The sequence below is a fragment of the Xiphias gladius genome, chromosome 8, assembly GCF_016859285.1.
Source record: "Xiphias gladius isolate SHS-SW01 ecotype Sanya breed wild chromosome 8, ASM1685928v1, whole genome shotgun sequence".
NCBI classification, from domain to species: Eukaryota; Metazoa; Chordata; class Actinopteri; order Istiophoriformes; family Xiphiidae; genus Xiphias; species Xiphias gladius.
In genome coordinates, this window is record NC_053407.1 from 19,662,844 (window position 1) to 19,680,819 (window position 17,976).

Here is a 17,976-nt window from a genome sequence, read left to right on the forward strand (position 1 = left end):
AGCAATAGATTTGAGGCACGCACGGGAAAGGCATCTATGCACAAGTATACAGGGGCCTGTCCGACCTGGAGACGAGAAATACCGGGGGCGTAAGGGACTAATTGAAATGTCGCTCCCCTGTGTTCTTTTCTTGGTGCAGACAATCCGACGATGGAGTCGGATGCGCGGGTCGGACACCAAGGTGCCCAGACTCGAAATGGTCGACTGCCGGTCGGCTACTCCGTCTACGTGCCACGGGGGTCGAGTGCGCCGGTTCAGCCGTGGCAGCCTCCAATCGGAGGACAGGGCCGAGGGAGTGTCGCCCGGCTCACCTCGCACCCAGCGGCGTGACCTGCTTACGCGCCGAGACGAAGCCCACACCCGGGCGTTTTTGTGACAGATGTTTTTCGACGCTGGACCCTCCTGTTTATTTTGGGATGGATTTGTACCCGCGTTAGTGTGTCACGGGTTTGTCACGGGGGCAGAAACTTCTCGTGTACACCAATGCTCCGATGCAGTCGTGATGGATGGATGGTACATCCTTATATTTTGGAAGTGTTGGCAGTAATTCGACCTTGCACTACGTAATTATATAAATAAAAAGACACAAACATTAAAACAAGCCAAGCCCCCCCCCCCCCAAAAAAACCCCCCCCAAAAAACCAGGGTGTATTAAAAGAAGAGCATTTGCGGATTAACTATCACTGAATATTTTTGAAATGAGATAAATACACTGGGTCCCCAAAGCAATTAGTTATTTCTTTGAAAGCTGTGTTGGGAAAATGGGTCCGTTATATTTGAAACTGTTTGTTTTTTTTTGGAAAATTGGAATATTGATCTTTGTACTTCATTTTCATACACTTTTCCCCCGAAAGTCATACATTTGAGCGTATGACAAGAAACATGCTTGATTCGCATTTTGGTTTAATTCCTTTAACATACACAGAATACCAGAAACGTGTGAACCTACTTTTTCCCCTTCAGAAAATGCATGAAAACTTCTGCTGAAAAATGACACCGGAATGACAACCAATGCTTGCTGCTTTGCAAAATGTCAAATCGTATAAATATTTCAGCAACGGTACCTACATGCAGTTGTATGAATCTTGTATTTGACTCATCATCGACTAAGCTGTAGTAGTTTGGGGGGGGGGGGATCAAAAACAGATGAGGGGGAGATGTTGTGGGCTCCCCGGTTTCGCAGAGAGCCCACAATAGACACAAATCTTGCCGTTGGAGGACATACGATGAGGGGGCCATGTGAGGTGAGGCGTGGAGTAGAGCTATGGAGCAGGTCAGAAATATTACATACATGTGTTCATCTGCGCTTGTGTGTTATAGGTGGGCTTTGCACCCTCTGGTGTATGAGTTTTGAATCAAGCATGAAACAGACTGAGCTTGCAGAAATGGAGACATCTACTTGGGCCTGTTCAGCCCCTGTTTGATCCTCTTTTTTTAAACATGACAACTAGAAACTGGAGAAAAACAGAAGGCCGGCGATGTAAAGTTGCAGGATTGTATCACTAATTTAGTTGTTTTGGGTGAGAGTGGGTGTTTTGGGAGCAGTTTTCTGAAACTGTAAAACATTGTTTCATATAATTGACAGGCAGATGCTTTAATTATGATCTGGTGGCCAACATGTCTTATTTTTATTGCTGGTGTGATTTGATAAAATAGATCTTTGCTTCGGCATTTAGATATTCCTGACAATTTCTCCTTCTTTCCACAACGTATCACACACATCCATCAAACCTTGTCATTTGCGGACTTGTTAACAACACCGGAGGTGTGGAACGGTGACACTTCATCTAAATCTCAAGAAAATGTTGTTTCCTTCTTAGTCATTGTTTTCTCACTCTATTTTTGACCTTCGGTTGCTGGCTATTCTGGACTGATTTATTTTACTGTCAATCTTCTGTCACTTCTGATTTGGGTTGGAAGGTCTCATCTCAGCAGTCTTTGCCCTTGCTCATTCCTCCGAATGTTAAGATTTACACAACACTCCCCCTAAAGTGGCTGCCATCCAATGCTCACACCTCACAATATCTCCCCAGTTTAGTCTGCGCGGTTCCGAGACACTCGTCGGCCTACGTTGCTTTATTATTACACAAAATATTACTTTTTAGATATTACTTTTGTTTAATATGGCACATTATGCTGTGTCATGCTCATCAAAAACATGCAATTGTATTTTTTGGAGGTTTACTAATTAACACAAGTAATTTTAAAGTGGATATTCTCTCCAATATTTAAATCTATTTGAAATATAAAGACATATGCCACACTAATACATTTATTACTCTAAACACCACTTATTTTGTTTGTTGTGGAGTTTTGATTGCATGACATGCTCTCTGAATACTGACCAGGTCACACATTAGACCCACATTGACCTAAAACCACCCGTCTTCACCTCATAGTTATTGGTGAATGTGGGACAGCGAGGACGCCGTGGTGCGGAGGTCAGTGAGTCTGGATCTCACGTGCACCTTTCAGCCACAGCCGATTCAATCCTCTTACACCCCCCACTTCTTCCAGCACTCAGTTCAGACTATAAGATCAGCTCACTGTGTTCAGGTCTTATCCCGAAGTAGTAGATCCTCAGTACAGAGTCACGCCAGCAGGTATCAAACACCACAGCCAACCCCGCTTACCTCTGGACGCATATCGGAGGCCTGTTTGCTTTTGAGATGCATCCACTGACATTTCCTCCAAAAGGAATTTCAGAAAGCGATTTTATTTTATAACTGCTTTAGAATTTGAAAATTGCCAAACACATTTTTACAGGATTGTTAGGCGACAGTGTAGGTCAGTTGTGTCTTTCCATGCCAGATATCTTCTCATTATAGTGACATCAAATGTGTAATGTACAGTATAAACCTAATTAGTTTTATCTGTCTGATAAAACCAGCATCACTGTTGATAGTAACCTACTTTCTGTTAAAATACTCAGGTGGTCATCCAAAAAATTTGCTGCTGAAAAGGACAGGAAGGCAACGAAAACTGAAATGATCAATGTCTTGCTTAATCGATTAGTGACATGACAGAAAATAATTTGGCAACGATTTTGATAATCAATCTATATTAATCAGTCATTTACCAAAAACAAAAATTTTCAAATGTTGTTGGGTTCAGCTCTTAAAATGTGAGGATTTGCTGATTTTTCTTTCACATATGATGGAATACTGACCAGATAAATACAACAAGTAAAATTATAATTATTGTTATTCATGAAAATAATCACCAGGTTAATTAATAATAAAAATACTAAAAATCTTCAAAGATATTGTCCTTTTTCTGTAAAATCTAAACGTGAATATTAGGATGGGGTCATGTAACTCCGTTGGAGTCAAGTATCCACAGTGTGTCTGCAGTGAGGAAGTCATTGTAGTCATTTTAGCCCCCACATACTGTTGTCAGACCCCAAAAAACAACACTGTACTTCTGTCTGCTTTTTCCTTTGGTCTACCAGTTTAGTACCAGGGTGAAATATGGGAGTCCCTGGCTGTGACGTCACTTACGCAACCTATCCCAGGCCGGGCTGTTATTGCAGATTTTATGCAGTGAGGGGGGGTATTTTTTCCTCCTTTTTCCTGGCATCCTGCGGAAGAGCGGATGGGAAATTCTGATGTCATCAACCTTGGCACAGCGGGACAGGGGAGCATGCAGACCCTCAGGGTGCCATGAATGGTGCCCATGTATTTGTGCCCCGTAGATGGTGAAATAGATGGTGTGGTGCTGCCCGCCTGTGCTGCACCTGCGTCCCAGCATGCTGATTGATCAGTTTGGTCATGTGGAATGTCACCATCTGCTCCCCAGTCCCACTCACCCCTTCTTGTGTGAATGCCAGTCACTGGCAGGAAGATAGTTATTTAAGCCATGTCAAATCAGGCGCGTGACGATGAGGAATATGCCAACAACACTTGAAATGTGTGTTAAAGGCATAGTATGGACAACAGCATATCGTATGCTAAAAGGACAACCATGACCTCAGACTGCAAAGAGGTTTTGTTTTTGTTCCCATTGGTCGGCCACATCAACACAGATTTTTTTCCTTCACAGAATATAATCAGATTTTGTGCATCTCACGGAATGATATTCTGCAAAAACTGAACCGATTTGATAACCGAGGACTGAAGTGATGGCATGATTATGTGAATTGTTTTTACTTATTTGCATATAAAAGTCTTCATTTTTATTTTAAAAGCGGCTCCTTATTTATTTTTCCTTCAGTTGGTCTTTTTTAGCCTCTTAATGGCCAACAGCGTATCAGGGGGCCATCAGGATTGACATTCTTCATTGTAGAGCGCCATAACCAATGACATTTCAACCATGGGAAAATAAAGATATGCAAATTTGAACTCATTAACATTTGCATTACCTGTTTGAATAATCGCAGTCCTGACAAGACTGCAATTAACTAAGATTGATGCAAAGTTCAGGGTTAGGGGACTGTATATATTTGCTCTTGGATCATTTACCCAAGAGTGTGTGTGTTATGCATGCTTAGTGTCTAAGATAGGAGAACTGATCTCTGTCAGCGGTAAAGGTCACTCAGTAGCCGCTGGTGTTCCTGGATTATTTGTACAAAAAAATAATAATTTTTTTAATATATATATATGTGTGTGTGTGTATAATTATATATAAATATATGTATATGTATGTATTCTGAATTTTGCTTTTAATTTTTGGCTTAAGACACCTGTATTGTGATAACTTCCTCTTACTAACCCCAAATAATCATAGGAAAAACACTATTCCTATAAAGAAGGAATAATCCACAAATGGTTGTTCTGACGATGATGAAGAGACTGACCTCCTAACCCAGTTAACACTAGCGTGGATAGTCGGGATTAGACTTTGACTTTAAGGAAGCTGCACGGCTCACCTTCAGACAGACTGAAACCAGTTAACAGAGGTTTGCTTCTCTGCTTTCAGGTCAGTTTATTAGTGTGCTGTTTGCCACAGTGAACAGTAATCCTCTACCTACGGTCATGCTTTTTAAATAACAGTTTTCTAATTCTTAGCGAGTGTATCAGTTCTTTAAATACAAAAAAAAAGTACACTCAGAAACACTTTTACAAATATATGTTGACTATTTTTAAACTGCACTAATGGTGCATTAAAAGTGAGACACTGGGCAGCCACTGCTAACATTTTCTCAAAGGCTTAAATAGAAATAGATGGCATGGAAAGATTCCAAAGAACCGTTGGTTTGGCCACAGTACACCCAGTCCCATGGGGTTTCAGTGTAAACACTGGAGGGGTTAGAAAGACAATGTGTTTGAGATGAATACTTGGACGCTGTCTCAGTGGGAATTATTTGGTTGGATTCTTGTGAGGTCTCTCTAGGACGACAGGACTTGCCAGGACAGTGTGCCACACTGCAAGTCTGTGCATCAAGCCAACTGCAGTATTTTTTTTCCCTATCTCTCTGCAACGTACAGCGTACGGTGCAAAAACACTGCACGTAAACTCCTGGTACTGTTTACATAGCCTCTATTCGGGCTGATAAAGTATTTCAGTATGAACAGTTTTGGCGTTTGACTTTCCCGGAAGAGAGTTTCTGAAGAAATCGTAACTGTAAGCTGTTTGTTTGCACATGCAGTAGGTCACTGGGAATTTCAGCACCAGGGCAGCAGACAGTGGCTTTTACATCAAACAGGAAGTCTAACTGTTGTTCATTAGCAGATCACCCAGACAGTCTACTGTATAAATAACATTTAACCCAGCCGCTGGAGGAGCTTGCCACGTTACACGTGCCTACAATCTAAGACTTGGTTCTATTTGTGAATGTAGGTCAGACAGGGGTGTGGTATCATCTGTTTACTGAAAACCTCTACCTGTCTAACAGGAGCTAATCTTCGTGGCGTCATCACTAGCTCAGCGGTCCCGTGGAGGCATTTCTGAGCTTGCTTGCTTATGATTTTACAGTAACACAGGATGTCACAGGAAAAGGGTGACACCTGAACCATGACATTTCTAACCCACACTGATGATGGCTTTATTTTATTTATTTATTTATTTTTCTTGGGATTAGTGTGGTCATCCTGTTTGGTCATACCTGTGTGGGGGATTCCCTGTTTAATACAAGTTTCAGTTATTTTCATTCATACCATTTTGCACCAACAGGCTCCTTAACTGTCAACACACACTTAACACTAAACACTAAAACCTAACTATGTTTATTTAATGACTGAATTTCCTCGAATAAAATTTTTTTTTTTTTAAAAAGGGGACGCTCCTAATATTCTGAACCAGGCTTGTACTACAAGAATAGCATCAACCCTTGGCCACCCCTCTCTGCTGCCTGGAATGGTCCGGCCCTGATTTGCATAAGTTGTCTGCGGGTAGCTGCATGACCAGCAGGGGTAGGTTAGGAGAAGGAGTGCATGTGGACTATATACACATGAGTAGAGACGCGGACAGACAAGCTGTGTGTGGACTGTATTGTGAGCCCGGAGTCTTGCACTGAACCAGGCAGAGTTATGTACTGTGCTCATCCTGTCTCTGGCACAGGAAACAACTCATTGATGTATTGCTACAACATGAAACCAGTGAGTACATTTCTCATCTATAAATTTATATTTTATTCTCCAGAGGTTAAATGACAGGGTCAGTGTGTTTAGTGATGATACTGTTGCAGTCTGAAATGGTCTCCTCAGATGTTGTGTTTGTTTGTTGACTTCTGTGATTCATCACTAGTTTCCAGCTGCACAGTGGCTGAACAATGTGTTCTCTGACAGATGTGATAGAAAATCTTGCATCAGTAAGAAATGCATTTACATGTGCACCCTGTATAAAAGTTATACGTATTGTAATTTAACATTCTCTAATTTGGTTGTACCTTTAGTGGGGCACCTTAGAGTTGGTGTGAATGTTTCCTACTCTGCACAGAGCATTTGTTGGGATATAAGGTTGGTGCATCTGGCTTGTTTGCATGTGTGTGAGTGAGAGACAGAGGGAGAAAGAGCTTTGTGTTTTGAATGTGTCATGTCTATAGTTTATACTGAATGTGTGATGAGCTTACTCTTGTTTAGACATCAGTGGCTGCAACCTAGCGGAGTTAATTGCAAGAACTGAAACAGTTTGTGCAGCTATTATAAGGTTATAAATTGAGTTGTTGATTGACTGGTTGATTTTTTACTTTTTTTTATTTGGTTTATTTAGTTCCCCATGAAATACATTTATATTTGTCTTGGAGTTTACGTAAGAATTTGATTTTCTGGCATTATAAATCACGGTTATTCACAAATCACACCACCCACAATAATGTTATCATTCAGTTAGATAACACACTCACTCAGTTGTGGTTTTATGTCGACAAACTCTAGTTAAAAGGCATTGGCGAGACTCGTGCTTCCTGTTAGCTGGACGCCATGTAGTCAAGCCTAGCAGCAGTAAACATCTTGACATGAAGCAGATTGCTGCTATTTCTATTTGATTTAACCCTGCTATGTTGCATCAGTCCCTCCACCACTGCAGCCATTATCAAAGGCAGCTTTGATCTCTGTGAGACTAACCATATCCAGACATCGTGGATCACAGAGGCAGAAAATTGGTTGCATGTGGCTGGAGTTGGCCATGGTGGAGCACAGCATAGGCCCTGAATAGCAAGTTGATGTTTCACTCATCTGGCATCATAATGCTGTGTACATTTACAATGGGGAAAATAGTGTAGCTGTTTGCTCTTTTTGTAAAAGCTTATAGGTGGTTTTAGATTAAAATAACTTTATGTATTCAAAGACACATGTTCAAAAATATTTATTTCAAGCAGATATAAAGGTTTTTGTTCTATTCCAATTCCCTCTTAGTTGTGGTCTCAATTTGGTTAAAAAAGTCCCTTATCATTTGTGATGCCATGATTGATGGTTCCTAAATCAATGCTATGCTAAAAGAGGGTGCCATGGTGACGGCTCCTCTCCAGCGGGGGCCAGAGAGGGCGTGCTGGGGCGGGGGTGTGACCATTATTAACGGGTCGCCTGCTATGCTGATGGTAAGGAGGACAATTGGCTTTATCCTCCACCATATGCTGCCCATGGCGGCTCAGACGGGCCCAGTGTCGGCAGGGGCTCCTCTGTTTGGCCTAGCCCACAATCACCATGGGACTCATGCCAGCCAGGGTCATGGCTGCGTGTGTGTCTGTGTGCGCGTGTGTGCTTAAGTGCATATGTCTTTGTGTGTGTGTGTGTGTGTGTGTGTGAGAGAGAGAGAGAGAGAGAGAGACACTGTGAGTGTGCTTGTACGAGCATACTCAAGAGAGTCTTTAATAGCCTGCTTTACAGAACTTGTCGTCCGGGTAACTGACACCCCATTGATGCTGCGCAGGGAGGTTTATTTTCATTTCCTGGGGCACATCAAAGCAATCGAGGGAGGTGCAGGTGCAGCCCAGACCTCTTGGTGTGTTTGAGTGAGTGAGCATGTGTTGGTGTGTTTTGTGTGCATATGTTCAGTTGGTAGCCCTGTGCCTACAAGTAAAAGAAAAACACATAAGATGAAGGTATCTTTAGTTTAATTGATCGGTTTGCTATTTACAGTATTTTGCTTCCTACAGCAGAGATAATTAGGGTGAGACTCAGGTCTGTGTTTGGTTTCTTTCTGAGGGTAAAGCATGAGAAGGCCTGTAATTCAATTTGATTTGGGAGGGAATTGTATCCCAGTCTTCTGAAGCCAGCTGAACCTGATCATGATTAGGGCAGGGATTTCTCATGGTGAATGGTTCCTAAATCCGGATGAGGAGGTGCATGGATCTGCAGTTTATGGATTATCGCAATAGCTCTAAGTGCGCATCAGCTCAGTGCTTTGTTTTCATAATGCTGTTGGTATATCAGCCCGCGCTCATAGTACTCGTGTGTTTGTGTCAGCAAGATCTATTTGAGTAATATAGACAAATTAGAAAATTAGTGTTTGATTATACATTATCTTATGGTTGAAAGTTGTTTTATGACAATGCCTTAAATAAGTTCTTCTTTTAAGGTTTATGGGCAGTCTCCCACTAATGACGACATCAACCAGAACTCATCTTCATATCCATCCAACAAGGCCCCCAGCAATGTGTTCGCAAGCACCTTCTTTGGTGAGCTCAAACAATCCAAAATGAACATGATTATCCATCGACAACTCTACCAGAGTGACTGTCTCTGTAATTAGAATATTTTTGCTTGGTTCAATGTTCATTCAAACCTGTCGTCCCTTTACAACTACTGTCCGAGTTTTCAGGGATACCAAAATGGTCATCAGGTTCACGTTTAATCAGACGAACTTATCCTGTGAACACACCCACGATCTGCTTTGCCTGCTTTGATTTCTAAGTAGACAACAGTAAAATTTTCTCAACGTGGCTTTTCTCTGTTGGCCTTTTTGTATTTTTTTCTTATTCATCCATAAAGTCATGTAATTTTAATCAGAAAAGCCTGATTTCAGGAAATAAGAAATAAAAACTAATTCTCAGAGCTCACATAAACATCGTCACATCAGTTATATTGATTAACATCGTCCAGCCATTTCAGATAAGTATGAAGTTGATGTAGCTTTCAAAGTGTAGATGATATTTTAAAGGGAAAAAACATTGTTTGTATACTGAACCAGTGGTAAACATTAGCTTTAATGATGTGAGGGGACTTCATTGGTTCCATAGCGGCTGCGGTAGAGCTTCATGACTGGACTGGCTGCTTGAGATGCTGTTCCAGTGCAGGCTATAACATATCTTTATGCATTTTAGAGGGGACGAGCAATTCGCCCGACATCTGGAATGCTGTAAATGGGCTGAACCAGCAGGGCTATGAAGGTGCACTGGGAGCACCTCACCAAACACAGACGGGGAGCTACAGCGGCCTGCAACCACCACACAATCACCTGGTGAGCTTTACCTCCAGGCCCGTGGATGTTGACAGTGCACCCCTTTTTGACCCCTGTGTATTTAACTGTGTGTTTGCTTACTGTTCAGGACTACTCTCCACATTCAGTGATGGCTGCTGATATGAATAGGGGTCTCCCACCCATGTCCACTTTTCACCGCAACAATACGGCACCACGCACTCCGTCAATCAGTGCTTCAGAGAATTCAACAGGTGAGGAAATGGAGAAAATAATCTTGACTTCTTTTTTCAGCTCAGTTCAGTCTTGACCGTACTTTATTCTTATATTTTATGACAAATGGTTTTTTTGGGTTTTTTTTTTTTTTTTTTTTCAGTCTCAGGGAACCAGGGAAATGTATCAGGAGGATCACAGACAGGCGATACCTTGGGCAAAGCTCTGGCCTCTGTAAGTATGCAACACTCAATCCCCAACTCAATCCCATCAGGCCGACTCATGTATGCCTTGTTATGTTTAAACAGTAAGACCAGAGCATAAAAACAAGCCTTGAGAGTCCCACTGGTATATAGCAAAAGGGAAATAGTTTTTCCCCCCTGCCAGTAACAGACAAGTGCATATTAACGAAAGCTACTTTTGTGCCGTTTGACTTTTTATTGGCTGCTGACTAGTAAAATGACCAGAATTGATGAGTTTAGTTCAGGCTAGGAGCCTGCTCCAAAGGCTGTGGCAGCAGCTGTAAAACCTTGCGCAGAAATGACAAGTTGTGCTTTTAAAATGATCCATGCCCTGCTCCCACCCCTCCCCCTCCGTCTCTCTCTTTCCCTGTCTGCCGCCAGATTTATTCCCCTGATCACACCAGCAGCAGCTTCCCCTCCAGCTCGTCCACACCGGTGAGGTCTCCGTCTCCGCTGCCGAACTCAGCTGAACCTGCAGGTAAACTGGAGTGACAGATGCAGCCGTAGGTGCCGCTCCGAGTGAAGTATAATTTATTTTTATTTTTATTTTTGTATATCTCAACCTCTTCATGTTGTTTTTGGGTTGTTTTCTTCCTCCCAGGTACTAACATGTGGCCCCGGAGTGCAGTTCCGGCACCAGTCTCACCACATTATGAGTCTTCACTTATATCACTGGTAAAGACCTAATTTAATATCATGTCCCTTAGATTATTTATTCATATAGAGATAATTAATGGATGGATATATAAATAAATGATAAATGAAACTCATGACAGCTTTGCAAAAAAATGTAGTAAGTATAAAAGACAAGTAGAATATGTTCAATATAAAAGTACCTAAAAAATATCAAATATCAAAACAATCAAAAAAGCAAATGCCTTAAAAGTACATTTAAACATATATAAAAGTATATACCATGTGTACACACCTGAAAAAATTTGGACCATTATGAAAATACCTATATAATATATGTAATAATAATATATAATTGGTCATTTTACCAGTTCAAGACTTAGGAACAGACAACTGGAAGAGACTGCAAATGACGGAAAATGAGGGGGAAAAAAAGCAAACTGTACACATGTAGTTTGCACCGTATATTAAGTGTGTGGACTGAATTTTTACTCACTGATAGAGACGTTAAAGGAATATTTCCACATTTTCAGAAGTAGGCCTATTTGCTTTCTTGCCGAGAGTTTGCTGAGAAGATCCGTGCCACTCTCATTTCTGTCCAGAAAACATATTTATTGATATATTACAATACAATTTACTAATATAAATACACTTAGTTTAGCTTAGCATAGGCAATGCACAAGGGGGGAACAGCTGGCCTGACTCTGTCCAAAAGTCACAAAATCCACCTATCAGCACCTCTAGAGCTCACTAATAGACTTGTTATGCTGTATGTAATGTTGAGGTTTTACAGGATTTTATGTGCCGGGCCGGTTGCCTGGCAGCCTGGTATCGATCTTCTCATCTAACTCTTGGCAGGAGAGTGAATAAATGTATTTTCTCGAAATGTCCAGCCACTGCTTTAAGGTTTCCATCGTTCAACTAAAAATCTGACTAAATCTTGACTATTCTCGTCAAAACTGAGCACAAAAACTGCTGGTTTTTGTTCTTTGAGAGAATGAATTGCAGAGCTACAGTTTTTAAAACTCCATGTAACTGAGAGGATATTAAAAACTTTGCCCTGATTGCCAAATGCCACAAGTACAGTTTTAACTTGTTGTCTCCTTGTGTTTGCAGTCTCAGGTGGAGGACCGTCTGGACAGACTTGACGATGTGATCCACGTCCTGAGGAACCACGCCGTGGGCCCCACGGCCGGTCTTCCCACTGACATCCACGGCCTGCTGAACCAGATCCAACATGGCCACCCGGGCTCTGCCAACACTCTACCGCTCACCTGTCAAACTCCAGCCATGGTTAACAACCTTTACTTTGAAGTATTTAAGGAAGGATAGGGCCGAGTGTATGGAAATTCCCTGTTGTGTGTGTACAGTATGAGTGTTTGCTGGTATTCAGTTGCAGGAATTTTCCACCCGCTATGTCTGCATGTTTTCCTCATGTAAAGGTTGTTGTCCTTGAAATAGGAAACTGAGCACAATGGGAGAGCGCTGTGAAGCGTTGCCCTTGTATGGAGAGCGTACAGTATGTGCGGACTCTAATTCCACTGTGGGGGTGATGGGGGACGCCTGCATCGTGCACTTCCATTCCAGCATGTTTCCCTTACAGCAGACCAAGGGGATTTTAGCCCAGCTGGAGTTGAAGTATATGCAGGGGAAAGGGTTTTTTAGTCTAATCCTTTGGGGGAGGAGGGTATTAAATTCTCTCACTTTTATTTTTTTTCCAAATGATGTGTTGGTTGGGAGTGAATCATTCCTGAGAAGAATTAGGGGAATGTTTAGGAAGTATTCAGTGTTTTTAAGGGAAGGATTAAGATGGTCTGAGATTAATTTAATTCTGTAGAGCGAGAGAACTACTCAGGGTTACGTCGGAAGTGAGAGGGCAGATGTTGGTTTTGTGACTTATTTTTCACTGGTTGGATCTAAGAGTTGTATACTGTAAGTGACTGAGCCAGACTCGCTGTCTGAGAAAGATCCACGGGGCCACAGCACCGCTCACACTCAACGCTTAGAGAATTTTCATGTGCTCAATGCTCAGCCGATGACTAATGAACACATGAATACTGCCCTCATCTCATCCCGTCTTTTGTGTGTCACAAAGGTTGAAGCTGTCAGTATGAACGGCAACCACTCAGCCTTCCAGAGCCGCACACAAAATGGCCACCATTACCCAGCCAGACAGAGGGCCACACTTCAGTCCATGCAAGGTGGAGGTAGAGGTGAGTTATTCCTCTCATTTATCCGCTGCTGCATTCCTGTATTTCACCTCCTTTATCTGCACTTTTCAACCTTTGAACTATTAGGACTTAAGACATTTCACAATTTACTTTTTTTTTTTTTTTTTTTTTAATTATGTGATATCCCACAGGAGCTCTGGGAGTTCAGGGTAATCTGGAGCTGAAGATGGAAAGCGGGGAAAGGGAAGAGATGATGCACACCAATCACAGTCACAGCTCTGACAGCCAGAGATCAGATGAGGAGAGTGAACACAAAACACAAGGAGAAAACAGCACAAGGAACAGGTAAACACACACTCACTCACTCACTCACTCACTCTCTCTCTCTCTCTCTCTCTCAAACACACACACACATACATACATAGTTTCCTGCTTTACTCTGAGGGGGCAAAAAAAAAAAAAAACAGAATCCACCTGGTCAGAAAAAACTATTTTGTTGTGTGAAACCTGCTGCTGAAAGTAACTGCCCCAGACTTATTGTGTTGTTATGCAGAGTCAGGCCTTTCTGCTGAAATGTGTGCTGTGCATGATTCATTAACGCTGGGGTTTTTTGGAGTATTTGGCAACACATTAATGAAGCAAAATGAACATTTACAGTTGTTTTTTAAGCTTTAAGTTGCCATAAAAATGATGAAAAAAGAGGGATAAGAACAGCCGCTAGGGCATACAGTTCATGGTAAAGACATCATGGTAAACAGCTCAGTCAAAATGAAGCGTGAGATACAGTCTAGGCTGAGTTTTCACTGCGCTTGTATTCTTTTTAACTAGGGTTGCAACTAGCAATTATCTTCATTACTGATGATTAATTGTTTAGTCTGTAAAATAATGAAAATTGCCCAGATGCCAGGGTGATGTCAACAAATTGCTTGTTTTGTCCAACCAACAGGTCAAAACCCAAATACATTCAAATTTCAAAGATATAGAAATGAGAAGAAGCAGCAAATCCTCTCTTCTGGGGAGCTGGAACCCAGCAATGTTTGGCATCTTTCGCTTAATAAATGGATTGAACTATTAATCAAACCATTGCCGATTAATTTTCTGTTGATCGATTTATCGACTTTTTTGTTTCACGTCTATTTGTGGCATCAGACTTGACCACTGTTGATGGAAGGATGGTGTTTTCAGGTTCATTAACAAGGTTTTGGTATTAAATGAGCCATTAAAAAATGTGGATTTAAAACCACACTGTACATCTTGAACATTTCACAGATTAGACTGTATGTCCTGATGTCTCAAATCCCAGAGGTCACTTCAGGACAAACCTCCACATGACATCAGCTCTGGTGTCTGAGTGCATGTTTTCTTTTTATTTAGATCTATAATCTAGTTGAGGGAAATCAATGTTGACATATGTGAATGACCTCAAGCAACAATTTTTCTACCGAACATTGTTTGTTTTGATTTTTTTTATTCAAACCAAATAATAAAATAATGGAAAATAAAACCCCTGCTGAAGTATGACACAAAGTGCATCTCTTGCCTAAGAATGGACACTGACTGATTTTCTAAAAACTTTTTTTTTGTTTAAATAAATGCTCTCATGCATTAATGATTAATTTGCAAATGTGTGACTCTTGTCGAGGTTCTATGAAAACGGCTTTCACAGAAAAAATGAGAGAATATCAAACGGCCTCAGCAGACTCAATAACATGGCATCAGCTCAGTGACCAGCAGAGGGCAGAGTAATCCACAGGATAACTCAACACAGTCCCATTGCGTGTAATCTGCTGAAGTTTTAACTTGGATCCACTTAAGCTTTAATGTCATTTTTAAAAACATGGAATCTTTTAATCCTTTATGCCTTCGTGAGCATTCTCTATTTTTTTTGTACCTTTTTGTTATTGAAGTATCCACGAGGATGAGGAGCTGAGCCCGGAGCAGAAGGCCGAGCGTGAGCGTGAGAGGAGGATGGCCAACAATGCCCGTGAACGTCTGCGTGTGCGGGACATCAACGAGGCCTTCAAGGAGCTGGGTCACATGTGTCAGCTGCACCTGAAGAGTGAGAAGCCGCAGACCAAACTGCTGGTGCTGCACCAGGCCGTGGCGGTGATCCTCAGCCTGGAACAACAAGTCAGAGGTCAGTGCATCGCTGCTGCAGGGCCAGGTGTGAAGGGAAGCGGGAGAGGCTGCATGCGCTCCTCTCTCATGAGGGAGATGCAAAGATGGGGCCTTGTTTCTCTGTCAAGTCAAACAAGTAAAGGAGAGTGAAACTAAAGGGGGGGAAGTGAAAATAAGATAGAAAATTACAACTAGGGGTTGAGAGTTAGTGCAGGTGGGTAATCAGCTGGTTACAGAGTCTGAACATGTTTTTAGCCGCAGTTTATCCAGATTAAAATATCTCACATCATATCTTCTTATCCACAGTTTTGTTTAAGTTGCGACCATAAAACCAAAACATTGAGCTGAAAGAAGCTAAAACGCTCCTAACAGCTGAGTGGAACTGCAGAGTCAGGTGATAATTCTCAGTGGGGTTTTTTACTAAAACCGCCCCCACTTCACATTACACATATCCATTTGATTTAAAGGGTAATATAAGAATATGACTTGGAGCAGCTTTAAATCGCCCTATGAGCAGGATTTGAACATTTATGACTTGTTGTAGACATATGAAAAATGCACTGTGGCCGATAGCAGTGCATTGATTTGCCACAAGAACAACAACAACGGATAGAAAAGTCAACGGCCCAAGCAGAATTTATGAGGTATTTTCCAGTAGTTTCCCCCAGAGCTAAAATATCTGAGTGTGCATTACACAGGGGATGGAAATGAATAATATCCCCGTACAACCACACGTCTTCAGGTTCTTTATTTAGTTCAATTCTAACCCCATTCTTTGTTGAATCCTACAGAGAGGAACCTGAACCCGAAGGCAGCGTGTCTGCGGAGGAGAGAGGAAGAGAAGGCGTCTACAGTCATGACGGATCCACAGTCCATGCACCTCGCTTTTCATCCCAGTCTGACTGACCAAGCAAACCCCATGGGCCACCTCTGAGCATCTAATAATAACTACAGTGCGTCCAACATCAAGTATTTAACATTAATTTATACAGTTTGATATCACTGGTGAAATGAGATGAGATATACAGGGTATATGCTTTATGATTTTCAGCAAATAGGAAATATATGTTTCTTTTTCAAATATTGTTGAAAACCAGTTGACACAGTTAATACTGCCACACCATGATGTCTCTACTTTTAGAGATACTGAGCGGTATAGTCGAGGATATTCCTGTGTGGATCGAAAGCGTTTTTAGAAGGAACTCTTCAGATGAATGAATGATATTTATACAAAGAGTCTGTCATCATCTTTTATGTCACTGTCTCTTTGATTTCCAGATGTTGAGTGAAGAGCATCCCAGAAGCATCCGGCGTTTCTTCTGAATTCGGACCAGAGTGGAGAGGTCGACCTCTCTGATTGTAAAGTTGGATGCAGTTGAACAATCATCTCCTCGCTTCGAAAAACGGACTTTTAACTTTGTGCCTAAACTTTACTTGGAACAGACAAATGCATTGTATGCCGCAGATATTTTGTACATATTTTGTATATTTATTGATTATCTTTACGTTGGATTATATCTGAATGGATGAAACCCAGTAGTGGCAAGGTGTCATCCACAGGTTTAATTTTGGCAGGGCCAGATTTATTCAGTCCGACTTTTACAGTGTATCACTATTTACCATGTACACTCGTGATCTCCACTGAGCTCAGAGGACTGACATGACCACATTTGTGCGTTCAGACAAAGGATTTCATTTGTCCTGTGGTTTGTGTGTGTGCGTGTGCGAGTGTGTGTGAATATTGCAGGAGTTTGACCATTCTGTGAATGACCAGATCTCCGAGAATGTTCTTAAACGTGTGGGCATCGTCTGTTCTTTGTATTTTTGTTATAAATTTGTCTTATAGCACTGTTAACAAGATTACACTTACTGAAACACTGGTGGACAGAACCCGTCTTCTACTCAGTGTTATTATTGCTCTTCTGATGTAGTCAAAGCTCTTTGCATGTTTGAGTTTTTAATAGAACATTTTGTTTTTCTAAGTTATGTAAGTTATCTTTTATACAGATGTTGTGAATTTATTAATGTCTCTATTTTGTTTTTCTTCATTCTGATTTTACACAAAACACTTTTTGTGCAGTTTTGTTAGATGTAGCCACGTTTCATGCTCTGAGCAATACAGTATTACAGAAGAATTGATGTCTTGTCTGCTTATCACACTGCTGAACAGATAATGAATAATAATCGAGAATAATCTGAAAAACTCCTATCATAACATGTACAGTATGTGTACAGTTTGAAGTAGCCTGCAGGCATGTGTCAAAATGATAATGTAGCAATAAATGTCTCTTTCAAATAGTTTGAGTCTGTGTGTTGTGTAGAGCGCCAACAGGATTTACAGTGTAGGTCAGTTGTCAAAAAGTGACAGCTGTAGATGTATGAAACTCCCCTTCATTATCTGCGTTTTCAAGTTAGTGAGTGAGAAGTAACACATATCCAATAGAAATAAAATAGCTCGTATTTACTGATCACAGTGTAGCAAGTTCTGCATGTTGTAAAGCCTGAGCGGACTGACAGCCAAGATGAGACATGACCAACTGCCTCAGTACGAATGAACAGCACCCACAAAGTTGCAGTTAAAGCAGTGAAATGCCAACAAATGACAACCTCAAAAATGACACAGAACGGAGGTCGCTTCCAGTGACCAAGGGGTTTAAGGTGCAGCATCCCAGGTTTGAGTCCAGGGAGAGTTGTTGCATGTCACCCCCCCTCCACACACACACACACACACACACACACACACTTCCTCCATCTTCCTCCATTTCTTCTCAGCTTACTCCTGTCAACGCTAATAAAAGCATCAA

The 17,976-nt window shown here is 41.5% G+C and overlaps 1 protein-coding gene across 1 annotated transcript; it reads left to right on the top strand.

Moving 5' to 3' along the window:
- The first annotated feature begins 6,369 nt into the window (after window positions 1-6,369).
- LOC120793313 (transcription factor 12-like) lies at window positions 6,370-17,410 on the top strand. The gene is made up of 13 exons (XM_040133271.1): window positions 6,370-6,536; window positions 8,956-9,055; window positions 9,701-9,837; window positions 9,926-10,049; window positions 10,172-10,242; window positions 10,632-10,728; window positions 10,852-10,925; window positions 12,000-12,176; window positions 12,979-13,096; window positions 13,246-13,399; window positions 14,962-15,191; window positions 15,964-16,125; window positions 16,451-17,410. Exons 1-12 carry the CDS (start codon window positions 6,468-6,470, stop codon window positions 16,104-16,106), a joined length of 1,494 nt encoding a protein of 497 aa, XP_039989205.1. The 5' UTR covers window positions 6,370-6,467; the 3' UTR covers window positions 16,107-16,125; window positions 16,451-17,410.
- Window positions 17,411-17,976: the final 566 nt, after the last annotated feature.